The sequence below is a fragment of the Alligator mississippiensis genome, chromosome 16 (genome assembly GCF_030867095.1).
Source record: "Alligator mississippiensis isolate rAllMis1 chromosome 16, rAllMis1, whole genome shotgun sequence".
Lineage (NCBI taxonomy): Eukaryota > Metazoa > Chordata > Crocodylia > Alligatoridae > Alligator > Alligator mississippiensis.
This window is the reverse complement of record NC_081839.1, coordinates 30,521,922-30,545,401: the sequence shown is the minus strand read 5'-3', so window position 1 is coordinate 30,545,401 and position 23,480 is coordinate 30,521,922. Positions and strand designations below refer to the sequence as shown.

Genomic DNA, 23,480 nt, shown 5'->3' with positions numbered 1-23,480 from the left:
ACGCGTGTGTTTGCTCCAAAGTACGGATATGTTGGAGTTGCTCCGTGACACAGCTGTGAGACAGTTTTGAAATGGGAATTCATATGTTTCCTGACCCTCCTTCTCAAAAATGGCTGAAGTATTAAATCCATCCCCCCCTCCCCGCATCGTTGGCCGATAGCAGGCAGCAAGCAGGGAAAGCAGCAGCCCAGACTTATTAAAGTCTGGCAAACTTGTAAGCAGTTGAAAACAGGGGCTTATGAGAACCATCAGGCAACCTGAACTTTTAGTTCCCTCCTCAATTTTATCATTCAAGAAGGGGGTTGCTAATCCCAGGCAGATCCTCAGGCGGTGTAAATCAACATGAGGGCTATGGGACTCTGCCAGTTTACCCCAGCGAGGAATTGGCCCGCTGTTTCTAAGTTTGCTCCCACATGCTCCAAAGCTTTGTTTGTTCTTCTCCCTCCTCTTCCTAGCGGGGAGCCACAGGAAAGCTCCGGCCCCCTTTCCCCCCCCACTAGTCCATTCGGATGCCTCTTGCTGGGATGACTGCTATAATTGCCCATTGTCTCTCTACCTCGTCAGCTTTCTGTCTCTTTTGAAATCTCAGCAAAAAAAATAGGCCTTTCCTCCCATGGCTGGGCCTCTCAATTACTCTCACTCTCTGCCGTCGTTCGCTCTTTTCTCCGGTTATCTGCCAGTGTTTGGAGGCGCCCCATTTTACAGGGCACGCGAGTGCAGTCAGGCTACAGGGTTTGCAGTGTTCAGGGTCCAGCTCAAACCTGCCCTTCCTGAGCCAGAGTTCACCTCCCTGGTATAAACTGGCATAGACCATGCCCTGTTGGCATCGTGACCAGCAAGCTGAGCTACCCCAGCAACTGGAGGGGCATGTCAGAGCCACAGTCCCCTCCCTGGCTTCCCCCTGGTTGGAGGAGATGCTAACAGGAAACTTTATTTTTATTGCAAAATATATATATGCTAGCAGGAAACTTTTTTTTATTGCAAAGTATATATATTATGGTAGCCAGCCGTGTTCCTCCTGCTTTGTGCTGAGGGTAGCACACAGCCACCTAGTTTTGAGATCCCCCAAGGACATGTCAGCCAGCCTCACACATCCTCTCTCTCCCCCTCCTGCTTGGTTTCCTTCCCAACCTTTGGCCTGATCACCCCACGGTTCTCGCAGGAGTCTTCCCTGCAGCTCCCAGCACGTTGAACAGCCTCCCAGTGTCTTTCCATGTCTGTGGACACTCCCTCTCTTTTCACATCTGAGCTGAATCAGGGGTTTTTTGTTTTTGTTTTTTTAACTCCCCAGTCTGTGCCTCTTAATTTCTCTCCCCTCTGCTATTATTTTAGCTCTGCTATTGTACTGCAAATCGTTCCCAGGATACAGGTTGCCTGAACAATGTTACATGAAATTAGGGCCAAATCTCTTCTGCCGTTCTCGTGCGAGTTGTCCTCCGGACCGCCATGGAGCTATGAGAAAGCAAGGAGGCTCTCACCCTGCGGTTGTGTTGTGATCTGAAACTTCACGGTGCCCCTGATGCTATCCCCCATGCCTGTTGTTGGAGGGGGTTGTCATCTGGAGTAAGCCCCAGTCCCACAGTCCAATTCCAGGCTGCTGCTTGTGTTTGCAAGGGGCCTCCTCTCCACGAGCACGAGCATCCTGCCCATCTGGGACCAAATGCAGGGCGAATGGGACACCTGGCAGAACTGGAGGCTTCGAGCGTCACCGGGGCAGGGCTGGAGACCCAGAGCCAGCCTGGGGAGCGGGGTGCAGGCTTGGCCACTGTCGAGTGAACCAGAATTGGTGACACTTGCATCGTGAGTGACATCTCATTTTGCTCCCTGGTTGACAGGGCCAGAAAAAAACATAATTTATTTGGCACAGTGTGGTTTATCATCATCAACATCACTGTCGTTATCATCATCACCATCATAATTATTTTTTACTATTTATTATTGTTGTGTTTTATTATTTATCATTACATCACCCTTATTGTGCATATTATCATCTATTATTTATCATTATTTATCACTATCATCATCATCTCCATCATTATGATGGTTATATATGATTATTTATTTATTATTAATTAATGCATTTATTCTTATTGCTCATCCCCATCACTGTTATTGTCCTTAGGGTGCATTTCTGGTTGGGTGATGTTTAAGCCCCACTGTGCAACTGTGACTTGTTTCTGGTCCCAGGCCAGGGGAAACCCAGTCCTGGCTGCAGGAGAGGAGGAGGGAGTGAGAGTGTCCGTGTGATGGTGACAGCAAAGAGGGGGAGGGGGTGTAGTGACAGCATGGAGAGGATTGTGTGCGAGCGTGGATGGTGACAGCAAGGAGAGGATAATGTGCGTGTGAGCGCATGTGCTAATAGCAAGGAAAGGATAGAGTGTGGCTCCGATCAAATGTAGTGCCTGTTCTTAACCTGGCAGGGGAAATACTATGTATCTGTGTCCATGAAGGCAGTTTTCCTAAAGTGCACCCGGGGAGAACCGCTCTTCTGGCGTGGTTCAGTACCCACCAAGGTGTAGCGGCTTTAAGCCCGCTTTATGGAAAGGGAAGTCTCCTCCCTAGCTTGCTCTGAGGGCCTTATGGCTGAGGGTAAGTGAAACTTGGGGGTGTCTGAACCCCAAGTCTCTGGGCTTGGGCCTGCAAGTAGGATGCCTGCCACAGGTTTTGGGAACATCTGAAGCCCCGGGTGGAGGTGGAGCATGTTTGCTGGTAGCAGAGCCGCTTCTGGGTCTGGACTCTTGGATTTGGAATTAGTTTTGGCCAATTTGGCCTGGGATACATCACAAATTTAGAACAAAAAAGGGGATGTGTGTGGATGGTGACAACAAGGAGTGGATAATGAGTGTGAGTGCACGTGTGTACTGATAGCAAGAAGAGGATAATGAGTGTGTGTGTGTGTACTGATAGCAAGAAAAGGATAATGAGTGTGAGTGCACGTGTGTGTGCACATGTGTGTACATAGCAAGAAGAGGATAATGAGTGTGACCATGTGAGAGAGTGTGTGTGTGTGTGTGTGTGTGTGGATGGTGACAGGAAGAAGAGCATAATGAGTGTGTGTGTGTGTGTGTGGATGGTGACAGGAAGAAGAGCATAATGAGTGTGTGTGTGTGTGTGTGTGTGTACTGATAGCAAGAAGAAGATAATGAGTGTGAGTGCGTGTGTGTGTGTGTGTGTACTGATAGCAAGAAGAAGATAATGAGTGTGAGTGCGTGTGTGTGTGTGTGTGTACTGATAGCAAGAAGAAGATAATGAGTGTGAGTGCGTGTGTGTGTGTGTACTGATAGCAAGAAGAAGATAATGAGTGTGAGTGCGTGTGTGTGTGTGTACTGATAGCAAGAAGAAGATAATGAGTGTGAGTGCGTGTGTGTGTGTGTACTGATAGCAAGAAGAGTGTGAGTGCACGTGTGTGTGCACATGTGTGTACATAGCAAGAAGAGGATAATGAGTGTGACCATGTGAGAGAGAGAGAGTGTGTGTGTGTGTGTGTGTGTGTGTGTGTGTGTGTGTGTGTGTGTGGATGGTGACAGCAAGGAGAGAGGATAATGTGTGAGAATGTGTGTGTGTGCTGCTAGCAAGGAGAGGATAGAGTGTGTGTGTGAGTGAGCTCATGTGTGTGTGGATGGTGACAGCAAGGAGAGGATTGTGTGTGTGTGTGTGTGCTGCTAGCAAGGAGAGAATAATGAGTGAGACCGTGTGTGCAAGAGTGAGTGTGTGTGTGTGTATGCTGACAGCAAGGAAAGGATAACGTGTAAGCGTGTGTGAGCTTGATAGCAAGCAGAGTGTTTGTGAGCACGTGTGTGTGTGTGTGTGGATGGTGACAGGACGGAGAGGATTGTGCATGTGTGCGCGCTGATAGCAAGGAGAGGATAGTGAGTGTGTGTGTGTGTGTGTGCGCGTGCCCGGGGTCTTGGTCGGCTCCCGCACAGCCGGGCGGCGCGGGGCGGCGGGGCGGGGGAGGCGCTGTGACACGGGGCGGGCAGGCTGGCTGCGGGCGGGGGGCGGTGCCGGGAAGTTGGCGGCGGGCGGGCGGGGAGCGCGGAGCGGCGGCGGCGGCGGCGGTGCGGGGCTCGGCGGGGACGAGGCGCGGCGCCGGCCCGGGGATGCCCGGCGCGGGCTGCGGGCTGGTGGTGCTGGTGCTGGTGCTGGTGCTGGTGCTGGCCGGCCCCGCGGCGCCGTCGGAGCTGCGGGTGCGGGTGCGGCTGCCCGACGGGCAGGTGACGGAGGAGAGCCTGCAGGCGGACAGCGGCGCCGACTGCATCGGCCTGGAGCTGCGCAAGGGCGACGGCACCCTGCTGTCCCTCACCGCCGACTTCCGACGGGTAGGGCCGGGGGGCGCCGACACTGCGGGCTGGACCCCTCCCCAGGGGACGAGGCTGCCCAGCGGGGCTCTGGGGTCACTCCTGGGGGGCTTGATAGTCGTACCCCCCCCCGCAGAGATGGAGGGTCAGCCTGGGACCGCGGGACACCAGGCGCCTGTTTAGAGAGGGACGTCCTGCCCTGCCCTGTGCTGTGCTGTGCTGTGCTGCCGGGGGGGAGCGGGGCTGGCGGGGACGAGCGTTTGCGGAAGAATCGTACAAGCAAGCCCGCGGTCACTCGGGGCAGGGAAAGTCCCAGGCGCCTGGCGGGAAGCAGATGGGTCTGGTTTTGTTGAGCAGGGTCCCCTGTCTGGCTGCGAGCCCGTATTCGCTCCTGAGCCCCGAGTCTCTGTCGATCACCGCTGCCTCCGACCTCGGGCTTCTCACTTCCGAGCCCTCCAAAGAGCTCTTGAAAGGCAGGTGTTTCAGATGTCATTATCCCCATTATATAGATGGAGTTGCCGACGCACTAGATAAACCCGAGGTGGCCTGGGTCTATTAGCAGTGTAGCCATGGCAGCAAATCTTGTCTCAGAATTGGAGTAGATACCTGGGCCTTTAGCCCCCGCTGAGCTCGGTCCCACCTCAGCTCAGCTGCTCTCACTACCAGAGTTGCAAACGCAGCAGTGACTGTGGTGCACCATGCCCCCGGCGCACCGGGACGGCAGTGACTGTTGTGTACCATGCCCTCCGGGGCGCTGGGACGGCAGTGACTGTGGTGCACCATGCCCCTGGGGCACCGGGACGGCAGTGACTGTGGTGCACCATGCCCTCCGGGGCGCTGGGACGGCAGTGACTGTGGTGCACCATGCCCCTGGGGCACCGGGACGGCAGTGACTGTTGTGTACCATGCCCTCCGGGGCGCTGGGACGGCAGTGACTATGGTGCACCATGCCCCCAGGGCGCAGGGACGGCAGTGACTGTGGTGTACCATGCCCACCGGGACAGCAGTGACTGTTGTGTACCATGCCCTCCGGGGCGCTAGGACGGCAGTGACTGTGGTGCACCATGCCCCCGGGGCACAGGGATGGCAGTGACTGTTGTGTACCATGCCCCCCAGGGCACCGGGATGGCAGTGACTGTTGTGTACCATGACCCCCGGGGCACAGGGATGGCAGTGACTGTTGTGTACCATGCCCCCGGGGCGCAGGGACGGCAGTGACTGTGGTGCACCATGCCCCTGGGGCACTGGGACAGCAGTGACTGTGGTGCACCATGCCCCCAGGGTGCAGGGACAGCAGTGACTGTTGTGTACCATGCCCCCAGGGAGCTGGGACGGCAGTGACTGTTGTGTACCATGCCCCCGGGGCACAGGGACAGGGAAGCCACTTGGTCTAGTCAGGGATGTGTCGGTACCTGACTCCTGGGCCAATGCCCTTGTCCTCTCAAAGTAGAGTGTACCCCTGGGCACGTGTAAATCTGTGGCTGGGAAGTAACAGGTCCTGAAATCTCTGCCTTTGGGGCTCGGTAGGCTCTGTCTTTTAGGGGTAATGCATGGTGCAGCTCCACCTGGATGGGACACAGCCTCCCTTCTGTTGACAAGGCACAGCCTGGCTAAGACGGGCTCCTTCCCCTTCCTCTGTGTGGCAGTGCAGATGTCCCATGGCTGCATCCATCCACCTGTGGGATTCGCTGCTGCCTCATCCCTGTGTGGCATGGATGTTGAAGGGATGGGCATTGAGTTGGGAGCAGGGTCTAGGGGATCACCTCTGGGATTGAGGGAAGATGTCCAGTCTCCTTCCCTTCTCATCCCAACCCCTTTGGGTGTAAAGTGGTTTATCTGCCAGGAAGATAGGCCTCTGGAATGACTCCTGGGGACTGGCCCCTCTGGAGGAGGAGGGGGCAGCTGTGGCCAGTGGAGTTTGCTGGCATCTGCCAGGCCTGTGTGGATGCGGGGAGTTTCCATTGCAGTCGAGCCTCAGGAGAGCCTGATTCTCTCTGCTCTGTGTGTGGCACAGCTGTTGTTACGGCTTTCCATCCCAGCCCTCCTTCCAGGGCTGTTTACTCAGGTGGACTTGACTGCTTCCAAGCACAAGAAAGTAAAAGCCCAAGAAGCGTCTTTGGGTAGAGATGGTATCTTTTATTAGAGCAACTGAATAGTTGCACAAAAGTTGTTCTTTGCAAACTTTCAGACATGCACGTCCTTCTTCAGGGGAAAAAAGGAAATTGCAAATGGTCAGAGAAATTAAAGAGGGTCAGAGATCTCTCGGGTATGAAAAGAGTCAAGGAGCAGATGGAGATTGTGCCCAGAACTACTGCAAGCCAATCCACCTGGGTAGTCCTGACCTCTCTGCCCAGTGTGCCCGTCATGGCAAAGGTTTTCTTAACCCTCTCCCAGGTGGTTACAGGCCCCTTCTGTCACATCCTCCTTGTCTCTCCAATTGCCCCAGCTCAGCCACTGGCCTCTTGGTCTAGTTCTTCAAAGCATACCACTATACTTTCTCCCTCTCAAGCTGTTCCAAGTTAAGCCGCCTACTGCCAGGGGCTATAAGGCCAAAATCCCCTCTTGTCCCTAAAGATGGTCTTCTCAGATCAGGGCTGGAGCAAGTGGGCAGGGGGACAAGGGAGGGAGGGAAGTTCACAGATTTTCTTCCCTTGCTGCGGAGAGAAAACTTCACTCGGCAGAGCAGGCAGCCCAGCACCTCTCCTTCAGCGCCAGCCAACGTTAGAGTAACTTTGGTGTCAACGATGTACCAAAATGCTCCCTGCTCGGAGGAAATTGGAGCGCAAAAGACAGATACAGAGAGAATGGGAAGCCCAGAGGAGGGAATAAAAATCTGTCTTGGCTCCAAATTATGTCGGCACAAGCGTTTGCCAAGGAAAACCCGAGCACTTCTCAGCGCCTCTACCCAGGCTCCGCGGGGGCTACGGATGCTGGGTTGTGAACTAGGGACGTGCAGATGCTGCCGTCCTCCCATCGACCCCCGAGGATTTGCACTCGAGGCTTGTTCTGCAAAGCTGAGGCCTGTGTGCGTTTGCGGGGAGGAGAGCAGTTACTCTGGAGGTCTCCTTTAGTTTCCACTTTGGTTTTAATGCATTAAATCCAAGAGGCTTAAAAAGTCCTCTCCGTGTGGGAATGCCCTGATGTAGACATCGCTGTTAGGCACCTTTGACTGCACAGCGCCTGTTTCTTGCTACAGCAGCTCAGGGTTTGCAGGGGGGAGTTGTTTGGTTTAATGGCTTTGCTGGAACGTAGTTAAAGGAAAACCAGAGAAACATCGAGGCCCGTGAGGTAGAATTTAAAGTGCAGCAAGAGAACGAGGCGTGCGAGCTGCATCCTGGCTAGGGACCCTGTTCAGACCTGGCCTCCTGGCGTCACCCAGGCATTACTGTGTTGAACTCCGTTCTGCTCCGGTGCTCTTCTCCATGCCACTGCCCAGTGTCCCTCCTTCAGGGCAGAGGTCTCTGGGCTCTTCGCCTCTGGAAACGCAGCTGGAGGTGTTTATCTGGGTTTCTCAGGCTACTCTTGTGGTTACGCTGTGGCCAGGACGCAAGCTTTCTGCACAAATGATTTTTCCAGCTCCTTGGCATGCACTGGGGAGGCTTAGTTCTGAGGCAGAGGCTTTTTTCCCCTCCAAAGGGGGACGGCTGCTAAGTGGTACAATAGAGAGGAAAGATGATCTAGGTCTGAAGTGGTGAGCCGGGGGCTTTGGGGAACACTGTTCAATTCCCAGCCTCGGTCTGTCCTTCCTGCAGTGCCTTGGCGCCTCATGGCCCTCCGTAGCTCTAGGGTCGGGGTAGGTACACTTCTTTCCCTCCCGTTGTAGCTGGAGGGACCTGGCTGAGTCACTAACCTTTGTGAACTAGAGCCTGGTTGCCTCAGTTTCCCCATCTGTAAATGGAGATAATAAAAGTGACCTCCATGCCCTAATGTGCATTAAATTCTCCTGAGGGAAGCGGTAGGTAAGAGGTAGTGGCGTCGTTACTAGGCTGTGAGACGCTGGTCTTGGTGGTGGGGTCAGCACGTCCTCCACAGGCTGCTTCTCCCCTCGGGACCCTCAAAACAAGGCACGACTCCGCATGGGAAAGACCCGTCCTGGGGGCCGCGGCAGACAATCTAATCTGGGATCAGCTGCGTTAGTGATGTCGACATGAAACCTATTTGTTAAACAGTCTCTTTCCCTGTGTTACTTGGCTGGAATTCACCCCACGGCGGAGGGGCCAGCCCGAGGCTTCTGCTCCACTTAATTGCACTTGAGCTCTGTTTTCAAGGACTGGAGTGGAGCTCAAGTGGTGCCTACAGCCTTGCCCTGGCCCTCTCTGCAGGGTGGGGCTGTTCTGACCCGAGGAGAGCTGAAACTGCCAGAGGACTTCAAAAAACCCCCTTGCTGTCTCGCCACTGCCATGTGCTACTTGCATTTCATCCATCTCGGAGCAGAATCCAGACCCTGATGCCCAGGGACACTCGGGAGACCCCCCTTCAAAGAGCAGCACATGGCGAGCAGCTGGGGAAGAGCGCTCCGCATGCCAGCAGTGCTGGCGGAGCTGCCTGTCAGCTGTAGCACCAGGGAGTTAGAGCAGCCCTGGGGCAGCTGCGACTTATCTGGGGATGTGCCCTCCACAGAGCATCCCAGAGCGTGGGAGGTGGAAAGATGTTATCACTCTTGTTCCCACGCTGCCTCCTGACTGCAGTGAGCTTCGCCCTCCAGGTCTCCGGAGCGGCTGGATCAGGTTTTGGGGCTTTCTGGCTGCAACACTCACCCGCTGGGGATACTGAGGACGTGCCTACCCTGTTCTGTGCCTCAGTTTCCCCTGCCATAAAAAGCGTTACCCACCTCTGTAAACCACTGTACAAGCTCTGGGTGTAAAGTCCTTTTCAATCCAAAGTGTATCTCGTCTCTTGTGCACTATCTTCCCTGCCTGGGGTGTTCAGTGCTGGATGAGAGTTAAGAGATCAGCACCCCTCCTTTTGTTGTGTTGGAAAGTAACATTAGGATTACGTTTCTCTTTGGTTTTATCAAACGGCTGTTTGCTGTTTTACCAACAAAACAAAACAAAAAAAAGCCAAACCACTCCTCTCTCCATATTGTTGAATCTAAACTCTTTGGCAGCCTCTTCGCAATAGGGACTGCATTCCCACCCTCTGGCCGGCAAGCGGGGTGGGTGGTTAATACCCAAGTTGACATAAGTGATTTATTTTTCTTATAATTACTGAGAAAAATTGTGTATGGGGCTGGGTGCAGAGAGGGCTAAATACTTAACCTTTGTGGTGCCAGTAGCTTCAGCATGTTGCATTGCTGCTAAAAGAGCTGCTGCTGTTTATGCTGGGGTTGAATATAGAGGCCTCAGCACCAGGGATGCTATAAATGGGGAATAGCTGATGCACGTATTGTATATGTAAATCCAGACTGCCAGAATTGAAGGGAGGGTCTTTCTTCCTTTGGGAGTGTCAGAAGGGACGTAGCTAAGGCCTCTGGCATTTTGAAGTGTGTTGGGTCAAAAGCCAATTGCCAGCCAAACAGAGGTGTAATGCAGGAGGTACATTATCCCGTCTGCCCGCTGCTAGGTTCTTGCACCTACCTCACAAGGCACTGGCCATAGTTGGGGGTGAGATCCTGGGCTAGACGTGGCTCGGGTCAGATCTGGTCTGGCGAGTCTGGTGTTCTTCTTGGACATGTGGACATGCATGCCCAGGTGAAAGATGGAGCAGTTAGGCAGCTGGACACCAGGACTCGGGCGTCTGCTGCTCCCTTGCTCCCCTACAACCGCAAACAGCAAGCATGTGAAGAGGGGGATAAACAGAACTGCTCTAATCCCTAGCGTGCCTGCCTGCATCCCTTTCCCTTAGAAGCACTGAGCTATAATCACCTGTGTCCTCGGCTGTGACTGGCAACCTCTCTGAATGATTTCCCCATTTTTTGTCTTGGGTGCTCCCAGGACATTTGTGCACAAAGATCTCTGCAGTTGGCTTCTTCACGGGTGGGATTTCAGCAGCACAAACCAAGAAACTGGGCAGTGCCATCCCAGGGTGTGCTTTTCAAAGGCTTCCTCTCGATGCCCTAAGACTGTGTGGTAGGACAGATGAACCAACTGCCTGCAAGTTACTGGGAGATAATAAAAGGCTTTTTAACTCTCTCCACAGGAGGAAATCAAGTGATTTAGTAGAGATAATCAGGAACTCAGGAAATTCGGAACCAAGTTCTCTGCAGGGCTCCCTCTGATATTGCGTTTGCCAACATTTAATTTTGCATTATTGAAGTGTGTATTTTCTAAGCATTTGAAGTTTTTGAGGGGGGCACTGTAGTAGACTATTGAGTTGTCTGTTCCCCTGTAGAGCAATTCCACTTAAGAACGCCGTGGTTTTAATGGATCTGATCTTTTCAAGGTCAAGGATTGTTTGGTATGCGATGCTTGGTGTTGACCTGGTGAGCTGAGCACAGGATTTGCAAGCTAGGACTCCCAAGTTTCTAATCTTGGCTTTGCTACTGTCTCGTTGTACAGCCACGAGCAAGTCACTTGGACTCCAGTTGCAGAAGTAGCCCCCACCCGCCGCTTGAAGGCTTAGCAGGAGGTAGTACAAGGTTGATTTTTTTCTAGGGGTGTTGAGTGTCTACAGCTTTTATCAATGCTATTTGGAGTTCTGGGTGCCTGGCACCTCAAATGGGTGGGCACCAAGGGTCTCGCACCAAGTGCTAAAAGTTATTTGAAAATGGGGGCTTGCATGCCCTCTGCCAAAATGTCCTCCTCCATGAAGCACTAACTTTGTTTCCAGTGCCTCACAAGAGCATCGTGGTGCATAAAACAATTTGAAAATCTAAAGCTCTGCGTAAGTGCTCAGCATTATTTATTTATTCACCCATGCCAAGAGCTCAGAAGCAATAATCCAACTTTCCATAACAAGCGAGGACTTTGTACAGCTCAGTTACTCCATTTCCAGTTGGAGGATGTGATGGACAGAAAACATCACTTTAGCACGGCACCGGCCCAAATCTGCTTTTGCATCAATCTTGGATACGTAGAGAACTGGAAGGGACCACCTGGACCAGCAAGTCCAATCTCCTGCAATCTGTAACAACTGCATAATGGATGTTAAGTCCAGTAGGATCCAGAAGAACTTCCTGTCTGGCCCCACCAGGCACAAAATACCCCTGGTGATATAGAAAATGTAGGGTTTCTAGTCCAGAAAAACCCAAGGCTTCAGTCTATACTGTACCAAGGGAAGAGAGCAAGAGAAACCCAGGGCATCACCAGTTCCTCGGGCCTTGCAGTGGAAGGGAATTTGTTAGGTAAAGGATGCCCACATGTAGCATCATCTGGCCTTGACTGCTGCTGTGATCTAAGTGTCTTGATCCTGAAGTTTTGGAGCATGTGGGGAGAAGTTGTTGGCAGAGTTCAGTAGGACAGAGAGAAAAGGGTCGCACCTAAGTGACATTGTGGTGCTGGCAGGACCCGTGCTCAGAGGCAGCAGCTGGCTGCACTTGGGCAGCTGGGCCTGTTGTAGTTGCTGTAGCTCTCTTTGCCCCACTTTGTTTCCCCCCCCCCCCCTTAAGAGGTTTCTCACAGAAAACCACATCTAGGCAACCCCTAAGTACCCTGCATCCCAGAGGACACCTGGCGCAGCAGGAAACAGGAGCCACGTCCCTCATGGATGCCCTAACCATTGAACATCCCACCCTCCTCCTCCACATGTGCAAGCTCCCACCCCTTCCACCTCCACCGCTGAGCGGGAGCTGATTGCATGCCTCCAAGGACAAAATTCAGGGCCTTGACGGCAGCTGCGTCCTTGAAGGAAGGCGCCTGGCAGGCGGGCGGAGGTGGGAGTTGGCAGTGAACTAGCGCTTCCCTCCAAGATTTATTTTCTTGGGAACTGGTTTATTCCACTCAACATGGACATAAGAGTGAGACCACACATGATCTTGATTCCCAACTGGGAAAGGCCTAAAAACAGAGGCTGAATTGTCCTCTTGTCCTAAAACACAGGCCCAGCAGGAGACGGAGACAGCCGGCATGGGGCATGAGGACACTGAATTCTTTCCCAGGACGGTTCCTCTATGCTCCTAGTCCCCTAGGTCTGCAGATGCGAGCCCCTGGCCCTGAGGGGAGCCGGATGCCCTGAATTCATCCCTCTCCCAAGAGAGGAGGGTAGGATGTGGTTTTGCCTCGGCAGTCAGAGAGGTGCTGCAGAACGGCCTGTTCCTCAGCTCCGCCAGGCAACGTGAAGCCAAAAGCTGAACAATAGCTGCAACTGTACTCACTGCACAAATGTGGGTCAGGGCCCCGTTTGCCAACATCCTCTTGAAGGGTTAATGCAAAGTCCCCGTGCTGCTGAGGCTCAGAGGTTGTGCTGGGGCTTGTTCTCTGCTGGGAAGCGGTACAGAAATCCCAGCTCCTTCGTTGGTTTGGCCAAGAACCTGCTCGGCACTGACTCACCTTGCTGCTTCCGGCAGGACCGACTGACTCTTGGTGGGATGAGCTTGGATTCCCACCTCCCCCTTATGATATGATGGGCAGAGCAGGGAGGTAGAGAAGTTTAGGAAGGGCTAGGGAAGAAAAGAGGGATTCTGGGCAAGTTTGGGCACCTTGGCCATGTCGAAAGCCGCCATTGCTTGCACTTCTACCGGGCGTGCCTTAAGGCCCATAAATTTTGATCTGTTTATTGTGTTGAAAAGGATGGGCAAATCCTCAAACTGGCATTGGAAGCAGCCTGGGAACCAGTGGAGGAGCTTGGATGTCAGTCTGATGAGCTCACCCTGGAGAAGGTGGGCAGACACGTTGCGTACCAGCTAGAGTCTGCGCATTGCTCCCTCTTGCACGGTGAGGTCCAGTAACCCGACGTGGAGGCAGCAGGAGCCTGGATTCTGTGGCCAAGTCCTTCCCTCTGGAGGAAAAACCAAAGTTTCCAAACTAGGTGGCATTTTTGGAGCCTGGCACTACTTGGCCATCCACCCTGAGAGAGGAGTCAGGCAGGATCCCGCGGCTCCCCACCGCTTGGATGAATAGGGCTTGCAATGGGAGTGGAGGCAGCATCTTGGCCAGCTCTTGCAAGCGCTTCCTCTTTCCTGCCAGCATCGTCTTGAGCCAGCCGCTTGCCTTCCAGAGCTCATTTCCTTTAGGCAACCGGACAGCAGAGTCGTGGCTGCATTCGTTGGGAATGAGCTGCAGAACCAGCAAGCTGCAGGCAGCCGAACTGTGGCATCTGGTTCTCCCAGTGACCTCGTGTAGACAGCGGAAAGAGGCGTAAGGGCTTTCTGAAAGGAAGAGCCCATCGCTGCCCAGAGCAGTCTTGCTGTCATGCTGTTCCTTACAACAGCGGGCATGAAGCCCAGGGTTCAAGGTAATTCACACCGGGCCAGCACCCCCCTGCAGCAGCCCTGGCCAAGGAGCAGGGGTCCTCGGCACATTAGCCTGATGCCTCGGGTTCAGTGCTGAGGAGATGCAGGGCATAGACTTTGCTCTGTGAAACAAAGAAACCAGTGGGGCTGGCGGAGAAGCTACGGCTTGTTTTAAATAAAGCTCTGACTTTACTGTTTTAACAACCCATGCAGGTCATCTGGGAAGCCCCTCTTCTCCCTTCTTCCTCTCCTGCAAAGTTTCCCCTTACCCCTCTTCTGCAGTCCCATCCCTTCCACCCCTGTGTCTGTCTCCCATCTAAGGACCCCTTTCATGAAGATCCTAGCGGGGATCCATCCATGAGGCCCTCCACCTCCGCGGGCTCCAGCCATGTGGACTCCTCAGCCCATAAATCACTGAGCGCACGGAGCCGGGTAGATAAATATTTAGATTGGCCCAGCCACAGCACCGGGTCAGATGCTCTGGTGTGATGGGAATGAGCCTGGAGCAGAGGAAATAGAGGTAAGGTGCACACAGGGAAATGCAAGAGCAGCTTCAGAGGAGCCTGGGAGCGAGTGTCGGAGGAGGTGAGGCAGGATGTGGAAGAGCAGGTGCCCCTGCCTCTGGACTCCCGACCAGGAGGGATTGACCTTAGCGCTGCAGCCGGCTCGGTGGAAAGTCTGCAGAAGCTGATACCATGTGCACATGACCCTGTCCCGGGGTGCATTTGCCCCCTTTGATGCCATGGGGACTAAGTCTGTCTAGTATCTAATCCAGGCTGCTAAAATGCAATCCCCCCCACCCTGCTTTCTGAGATTCACGGCTGACCTGGGTATGTGCCACTGACTTGAAACCTACAGCTCCCCGTTCCAGCGGGTTCGGTGAAATTGTACGTTTCTCGCTGAACTTGGCAGTGCAGCTCTTAAACACAGAGAAGCATGTGCCCTCTCTCAGAGGTGACCATGCATGCTTGCATAACAGCCACGGCAGGGCTAATCACGGGGCTTTAATCACCAGTGCTGACTTATGAGCTTCTGCCACTTCAGCACAATGCTCCCGTCTGTCAGTCCGAAGCAGTGGGAACCAGCCGCTAGGAGGAGATGGCTGTGTGAGCATGTCGACTTCTGCTCTTCCTCAATATCTTTGTATTGCTGCAAAACTTGCTTCCAGATGGAGAATGTTTCCCGATCCCTTCCACGCGGACAGTAGAGCCTTTGGATCTGACTGTCTGGTGAAAAATGTGGATGTCCCGCTTTTTTTTGGTTTATGTGTGTTTTTAAAAGCTGAGGATCTGAGGATTTGAAGTGATTTAAAAAGAAGTGTTTTGTATGGAACTACCGAGCCTGGCGGAGCTGAGGAACTGGCTGTTCTGCAGTTTGATCCGTCTGATACTTGCTCAGCCTTGTAACGTTGCAGGAAGCACAACGAAGACTTCGGGTCAAAACCAGCTGGCATAAACCGATGTGGCTCGGTTGAAGGTTTGGGCTGCTCCGATGGTGCCACATTTCAGCAAGACCTTCTTTAGGAGAGCTATGAGAAATGGTCGGTTTCCTAAATATTCCTGTGAAAATATCATTACTTCCCTCTCCTTCCTGCCTCTGCCCCCACCCCCACCCAGTCAAATTGCAATTATTGATCATGTTTTTCTTCTCTGCAGTTTCCACCCTCCGTTCTTGAGCCGTTTCAGTCGGACCCTCTTGCTCATCATTCCAGGCTCGTGGAGGAAAGATCGTTGCTCCCTCGGTTAAGGGGTCGATTTTGATTTTGCAAAACACGGTTTCAAATGGCGCTGTATAAGAACCAAAAGCCCCCAGCAGCCTTTAGCTCCTGGCGAGCCTGTAAAGCAATTCTGAGCTGCTTGAGGCCTATCCCCCAGGCCTGCTGGGTTGCTAATCAAGCCAGTAGACTGAAGACAATGACGGGGTTTGTAGGCAAAAGCAATAGGATACGTCCTCCGTCTTCCCTACTCCTCTGGCTCATTTTTCACTTAATAAGATGCATCCAGCAAAATCCCTGCTCTGGCCATGGGAAAGAATCGCATCCCAAGCTGCAGCTGTTCTTTCAGCTCTCTCCAGATGTGCCCCAAATTCCACTGCCTTTGTTTTCTGCACGTGGGAGGGAGGGCGGTGAGTAAGCTGCAGGGATATATGCTCTAACGTAGATGATGTTCCTCGAGAGGACGCTGCTCGGAGCCTTGCGGAAAAGGAAGCCAGAGTTTTGCTGTAGGTGGAAAGGAGGGTCTCTTCCCAAACCACATGAGACCGGTCATAGGCCTGCCATAGAAGGGAAGTCTAAAAGGAGGGAAGTCTTCTCCATAGCTTGGCATGACTCCTGCTGGCTAACGCACTGAGCTATGGCTTCTGCCCACTCCCCCACGGAGGTCACTTTTCACCGCTGTGTTCTTGGGTGGACTCCAAAGGAAGTAACAGGATTTCATGCCTCTTCTGGGGAAATGCTCCCTCCGTGACACCATGAGTCACGGGGTAAGTGAGCATAGCCCTTGTGAACGATGCCAAATGAACTGTCCGGGGGAATGTGGGCAGAGAGTCTCAGAACAGATGCAGCAAAGAAAAAACATCCATGTCAGATTTCTGTCTCTTTCCCTCGCACACCGGCCTGCCAATGTGTCTCTGTCTTGACCTGGAATAACCTCCTCTTCCACGTTCACTCCCTGCGGAGGTGTCAGATAGTGTCCAGAGCATGGGAGGCTTTCTGCAAATGCTCGCAGCAGGGTTGCAAGCATCTCGCACGAGGCACCAAGCCGTTCCAGGCTGTACGTTAGCAGCCTGAGCTGCATTTACTCTGGTGGTCCAGCCATGAAATGTTCCTCTGTCTCTGAGAACTAATCCTATCCCTGGGACTGTAAACCCTGGATTTTCCTTAAAAATGGAGACCTTTTTATCCCCTTGCACCTCCTTCTCAGGAGTTTATTCAGTCCCCACACACCCCAACCCCCAGTTCCTTACTGGAGTTGGTCATTCCCCTCAAATAGGGAGGATGTGAAACACAAGAGCCACATCCTCCTGTCACATGCCAGCATGGTGACAATGAAGTCAGTAGAGCTTTTGCTGCTTAATGTAGGCCCAGGGAGCTTTTTCTTTTGTTTGCAGGACAATGCTTTTTTTTTTTTTCTCTTCTTGTGAATCCTCCCTGGAGTAACTAGTTTCCCAAGTTGGGCTTTGACTTCATAGCTGGCTGCCAGCACTCAGTGATCAGCATGGGTCCCTTTTAGCCTGAAAGCGTATTCATTTCATCTCCGCTTTGCCATCCGTCCAGTGCAGAGATAAGCCACTTGTTGCTGGCCTGCTGCTGCCCAAATTGTGTTGCCAGTAGTAGCGAGAGGGAAGGCATCTTCATAAAGTCAAGAGAGCAGCTTTCCTGGAACGATAGCTGAAGAGCTGAGCTTTGCAATGCTTGTGAAAAGTTTTGGCTGCGGACTGAGAGCTGCAGGGGAGGGGAAGAGAAGAGCTGCCGTTCGTTAGCAACTTGCAGATGAGGTGAAGATTTACACTGTCGTCCTGCCCCGTGATATTTTTAGTTAACGATGGCTGGAAGCTGTGACCAGCTGCCCCGGAAGGGCTATGATTACAACGCAAAGATAGCAACTTGGAGGAAAAAGGTGCTTCTCAGCTTGCACATAGTGTGAAGGGGCAGGATATGGTTTCAGATGCGTTTGTCCTTCCATCAGCTAGTCCTGGAAGGAACGGCTGTCTGCCCGCGGGACTGAGCAGAACATGGATGTGTCAGTAGGGAGTTCATGGGACATGTGGAAATGAGGATGCAGTTATGGCAAGGGTGGAGGAAGTTTCTTACCTGTCTTGCTGAGCTTGACAGAGCATGGCACGTTGAAACATCCCCATCTGCAGTAAGGATGTGAGCTGACATCCCTGGGCTTTGTGAGGAGGATCTTCCAGTCTTTACTGGGCTTGTGCGGGTCCCACTCTGTGTTTTCTCCATGGCAGATCTTCACAGGAAGCAAACGCGTTGCGTCTCAAGTTCTTAGGGCAACCCAAACCGAATCTCCTCCTGGTTGCAGCTACTCTGTGGGGAAGCTCCACAGAAAAGAGATCATTGTCTGAAGCCCTACGATCTGCTCAGAGTGAGCAAAAGGTGGATAGTGGGTGCGTTGTGTCCCCTGCCTACTCAGTCTTTCTCCTTCCTTGGGTTTACTGCCAACACCAAGGGAAACGTCAGGGCAGATTTCCAGCAATAGGGGGAGAATCTCAGCCCTACGGAGAGACGTCATTAGATGATGACTGTATTTGGGAAGGCATAAACTTTACTATCTTAATCTTGGGGGCAAATTTTAATCTCGTGGCCTCTGTTAAACTGAGATTCGTCTGCGGTGAGCGCACCGAGCTAACTTTGAGCGTTTTCTTCCAGCTATGCAGCATAGTCCACGAGTGCAGAATTTGGCCGTTCCTTTAGTGTCACGACAGTTGCTAAATGAAGAGGTTGTGATTTGCTGGGGGAAGTGGGCCAGTCCCTGGGCATGGGGGAATTGCAGGCCTAACTCGGGCAGGATGGCAAACCTGTGGGAAGTGTCGAGACACACCAGCTGGGGTGTGGAGGTCTTGGAGATCGCAAAGCAGTATGCACCGGGTTAAAACCACAGCCAAGCAGCAAATACTCTTTTCAGCAGGTGTTCTCTGCCTAGGAGAGGGTCACATGCCTTTGTTTTCTATGCCTAGTTCTGCTCAGGGGTGATTTATTCAGGCACTGTGATTCATGGCCCCTGTATAGCTAACTTTGTTTGATTTGCCTACTGTAATCCTGTTGCTCAAGGTGTTACTAGAGGCTTTGAGTTCCCAACTTTTTACAGCGACACTAGCATGGTAGTGGGGCCAGCAGGGCTTGGTTTTGTCTCGGTGACCCTGCAGGAATCCTGCACCCTCTGCTTGGAGGTGGTTTGTGTCACAGGAGCAATGCGGGACTTCTTCTCAGCACATGCCAACAAAGCTGTCTCTTCCCTATTGCTTTGCTCCATTTGTGGAAAAAGACAATCATTTGAAATGGCCCGTCTGAGATTGGGGTCTGCTGTGATGAATGAGTAGCTCTGGGACGGCAGGGCTGCGGTGTCTGTAAATGAAGCATGTCCCTGTGACTCATGTTCCTCTTTTACCCTCCTCCAAGTATGACCGGGAGCTGGACTCTTCCCTGTGAACCATTTGTACCATCGCAATATCACTTCCCCTGCACTTGTGTCCGGTTGGTCTCTTTTCCATTTTCCACTGACTCAGACCTCTTTCCCCCTCCCACCCTGTCCTTACCCGACACACTCACTGCTCTCTAGATTTGTCCTGTTTCCCCTGAGGACCTTGCTGTTGCTGTCAGCTCTGAATGCTTCAGCCTAGTCCCTGTGCTCCATTCTTTAGTGGACACATCCCGATCTAACTAGGGATGGAGAAGTGGGGTGGGGTGTCCTGCGACATGCAACACAGATGGAGGATGCATCACGTGTGGGCAGTGGAGTGGGAGGGTGCCCAAGCCTGGCACTGATAGATGAGCAATGAGGCATCCTATCGTAGGCGCAGTAGGGTGCACTTTATGGGATGATGGGTGCAGCGTGGGCAGTCGAGGGCGGGAATGGAGGCATCCCACCCTGGTGCTACAAGTGCTGGGTAACTCCGTGCTTCATTTTCGGACAGAGTCTGGTTTTTTTTACTCATTCCATCTTTCACATGCATGCATGTGTCCTTCCGGTCACACTTCAGGGTTTCCTGGCATAGGATGGGCTGTGTTACAATAACAGGAAGCATTAGACCCAAAGATAACGCTGTTAACAACTCATTGTGTTGGAAGGGGCCAGAGGAGTTGGTGATCTGAAGTTTTCTGTGCATGCTGGAAGGAGAAGCACCTGCAAGCAGCTCCTGACCCTTTTTCCCTTCAAGAGTCAAGCCCTGGCATTGCTCTCCAAAGTGGTTTGGGCACTGGGTGCAAGGGGTGACCCCCTTGAAGAGAGATGGGATTGCAGGGAGAGCTTATGCCATGTCAGGGGCAAAAGCACGTGGGTCCACCCAACATAAGAAATCTTGAGGTGACTCCCTACTGTGGGGAAAAAATGTAAGGTCATTGTTTTATAAAAAATCACCCCTTCCTGGAGGCAGAAACAAGAAACCCTCTGGAGTCAGGGTTCATCCTTGGCCAAAGACCACAACCAGCAAGGCACAATTGGGGCATGTGTCACCTCCTCTGAGTAGCGCTCTGTCTGTCCCCTGTGTTGTGGGATGGAGGTTTTCCACAGCCTGGGCTTAAGGTTTCATACAGGTTGTTTCTCCATGTTGCCCGTGCCTCGTTAAGTCCTTTGGTAATAAGAATCAAGCCTCTGGCTCCTGGTCCTGAAGGCAGGAGGTTTTGTTGCTTGAACAGAAGGATCCACTGGTGTTCCTCGGGCTGGAGCAGGGTTAGGTGTCAGCCTCCCTGAGCCCCTTTGAGATGGGGTGACACATGGCAGAGTGGGTCAGGGATGCTGGTAGATGTTATGGGGAACAGGTGGGTGTGCATTTCTCCACACTGCCCCTCTGAGGCCGAAGGCCATGGGCTGCGGGACCATGTTAACCTGTGCTCTCCTTGTGTTTTGGTTTTGGTCAGGAGGTGAAGATTTTCCGTGCCCTGATCCTGGGGGAGCTGGAGAGGGGCCAGAGCCAGTTCCAGGCCCTCTGCTTTGTCACGAGGCTCCACCGCAACGAGATCATCCCCAGCGAGTCCATGGCCAAGCTGCGGCAGGTGAGGGGCAGCCCCACGAGACAGCTTTGTGCTTGAGCCCACCACTGCTGCCCACTGATCTCCTGGCCATCTAGAGCAAAGGGCTCTCCAGCCCCTTTCAGGCATCTGGCTGGGTTTCTCAGCCTCAGCCTGACCCGGCTGTGACCACCACTTCCCACTGCACAGTCTAGTCCAGTCCAGCGCTGCCCAGACCTGGTTTGTGGGGAGGTGGGCGGCAGTGGTGAACACCACAGGTGAACCAGACCTGCCTGTTGTCTGCCTCGGCTCCAGGCGGGCAGCACTGCCACACTCACTGAGGCTTGGACTCCAGCCATCCACGGGCCCATCCTGAATCTCCAACACTTCAGCAGCAGCTGGACGTTGCACAGAAGTTGTCTTGTCAGCACGGTGCAGGGTCCGTCCTGCTCAGCTTAGGAGACCGTATGGGATCCCATGCAAAGGCAGTCTAGATGCACACTGGGTGGTGTGCCACAGCGATGTCCCTTGGGGCTAGTCTGGGGAAAGGGTGGAGCAGATAGACCTTATTCTTCCTCACCAGCTAAGAAGCTTTGCCACTGCTGCGGGAATTCACTCAGTGCCTTTCTCCTCCCCAGAAAAACCCCAAAACGGTGCGGCAAGCAGAGGAGGTCCGTGGGCTGGAGCACCTCAGCATGGACGTGGCTGTCAACTTCAGCAAAGGGGCCCAGCTGAGCCCTCACATCCACAACGTCTGCTCCGAGGCTCAGGAGGCTATTTACACCCGGGAAGAAGATGTAAAGTTTTGGCTGGAGAAAGGTGAGACTCTCCCCTCCTGCATGGGCAGCTCTGATACTGCCAGTAGGCCTGCAAGGCCTGATGGACTCTCCCTCTGGGGCTCTTAGGGAATAAGCTGGGTCACAAAGCATCAGCCTCACATGCTGTTTAGATACCCCATGTGTATGGAGACACCTGCCTCAGGTGCCAGTCTCCCTCCCAGCCACACTTAAGCTTGTGCCCATTGCCTGGCATTGAGTGGCTACTTCAGTTCTGACATGTGGAGCCAGCGAAAGTGGTGGCTGTTGCAATAGGAGACGCGTATCCAGCATGAACCAGGCAGAGCCCCGCAATTTGTTCCACAGGGGGACAGACTGGCACACACAGCTGTCAGCCACTTCTCACCCAGGCTGAACCTGAACCAGTAATCGAGGGAGGAGAAGGCTGGTAGCTTGTCCCCAAGTCACTTGAGCCTTGTCTATACTTACCTGTGTCACCCCCCAGCAGAAGACAGCAGCCACCAGAGTGCATGGCATGTAGGCACCTTCTGTTTTTCCACCAAATGTGGAGTCCTGGCCTCTACTGGGATGATGCTAGAGATCCCCAGGACAGAGCTCATCCCTCGATGTTACGGTTTGAAGCACTGTTCTGCCTCTCTTCTCCCGCAGGGGTGGACGGCTCCATGTTCGAGGTCCTGCCCCAGTCGGCCGACCTGCCCGACCTGCAGCGCTGCAAGCTGTGCTCGGACCGCTGGAAGCCCTGCATCTGCAGCTACTCGCTGAGCATCGAGTGGTACCCCTGCATGCTCAAGTATTGCCGGAGCCGGGACGCCAGTGGCAAAGTCTCCTCCTACAAGTGTGGCATTCGCAGCTGCCAGAAGGGCTACACCTTTGACTATTACGTGCCGCAGAAGCAGCTGTGCCTCTGGGATGAAGAGACCTAGCAAAGCTTATCTGGGCCGCGTCTTTTCAGCCTCCTGCCCTCGCTCCATGACTCCGGGCCATGTGCCGGGGCTGACTGCCCGGAGGGGGAGAGGGCTCGCAGAGGTGCTTGGACCATGGAGGCTCTGTGTGCTTCTTTTCTTCCCATTCCCTGGGACCCCCTCAGGCTGCCTCATACTGTGAAAACAGGCTTAGCTTCTGCGTCTTAGCACAGCGCTGCCCAGAGCCAAGCGCATCGCTCACCAGGGACAGTTTGGGGGTGAGTCTTTCCTGCCCAAGTGCAGGGGGGCTGGACCCGATGATCTGTAAGGTCCCTTCCAGCCCCTAACATCTATGAAACTATGAAGGGGAATGGCTGTGCTTACCGGTGCCAGCCCAGAGCCTCTTCAAGGGGAAGGGAAGCCATCTCAGCTGTCACTTCAGCAGCCAAAATGTGAGCGGAGGACAGGGCAGCTCCGGACCTGTCCCCGGTCCCTTTCCCGCAGGCTCCCAGCCCCACCACGGCAGCACTTGCCACTGGTGGGGCCACGGACTTGATGGGAAATCCCCCAAGTGAGGAAGGTGCGAGGGCCCCAAAGCGGGCGGCGTGCTGTGCTCAGTCACAGCACCCGACCACGTGCCAGCTCCTTCCCTGGCTGGCGGAGATGGAAAGCTTAGGTACCAGGAGCCCCCCAGCCCCTTGAAGAAAGGGAGCTTTAATGAGTCTCTGGTTTGGCTTGTTCTTAAGACCCAGCCAAGCTGGGGTTGAGGCTGCAGTCCCATGGACTTTCCTGGTAAGAAAGAGCTGTCCGCACATTTCTATCCACTGCCTCCGGGGCTGTGGTTGACAATCCCCCGCTGGGTCTGCACCAGAGCTTCGGAGATCTGCTGAGGGCAGGGGACTGCCATGCAGTACTCCTGAGTTTTATTTCCAGCCCTGCTGCTAACCTGCTAGGTGAGCATAGCTAAATCCCACCACTTCACTGTGCCTCAGTTTCCCCATCTGTAAAATGGGGGCGATGATGACGGCTTTCCTTTGTAAAGCACTAGGAGGGCCTCCAAAGATAAGCTATGATTGACGGCTGTCATTACTGCATTCCTCTGTCTTAGGGGTTGGAGCTGAAGGGCGGAGAGTGGGGTTAGGGCTACCGCAGTCTTCATAGACCCACAGGGTCCAGAGCAGCTGCGATTTGTAACCCCAGCCCCTCTGGCTCCATACCCTCTTTCTTGTGCCTTTTGCCCAAACTTGAGCATTTTGGACAAAAAAAAAGATAATTTCCAGGTTTTTCTTCTTTTAATTTGCTGACAGAACTATTTTTGTAGGGATCTCATTGGGGGAAGGGTGGGGAGAGGCTACATTTTAATATGGCGACATGAAGTAAAACCAAGACTAAACTTGAAAGATTTTTTAAAAGCAAAGTATTTATCATTTTTAAGGTAAATAAATGGATTTTTTTTAAAGCAGATCTAGCATCAAG

General features: G+C 53.3%; 1 protein-coding gene across 1 annotated transcript; it reads left to right on the top strand.

Moving 5' to 3' along the window:
• Positions 1–4,045: 4,045 nt before the first annotated feature.
• Positions 4,046–23,466, top strand: OAF (out at first homolog). The gene is made up of 4 exons (XM_014593740.3): positions 4,046–4,319; positions 20,216–20,350; positions 20,944–21,124; positions 21,751–23,466. The coding sequence occupies exons 1-4, from the start codon at positions 4,101–4,103 to the stop codon at positions 22,023–22,025; spliced, it is 810 nt and encodes a 269-aa protein (XP_014449226.2). The 5' UTR covers positions 4,046–4,100; the 3' UTR covers positions 22,026–23,466.
• Positions 23,467–23,480: the final 14 nt, after the last annotated feature.

Excerpts from the sequence above, each read along its gene's own strand:
- OAF (XM_014593740.3), top strand. The coding sequence starts at position 4,101 with ATGCCCGGCGCGGGCTGCGGGCTGGTGGTGCTGGTGCTGGTGCTGGTG. Across the intron at positions 20,351-20,943 it reads CCATGGCCAAGCTGCGGCAG|AAAAACCCCAAAACGGTGCG; the intron begins GTGAGGGGCAGC and ends TCTCCTCCCCAG. Across the intron at positions 21,125-21,750 it reads AAAGTTTTGGCTGGAGAAAG|GGGTGGACGGCTCCATGTTC; the intron begins GTGAGACTCTCC and ends CTTCTCCCGCAG.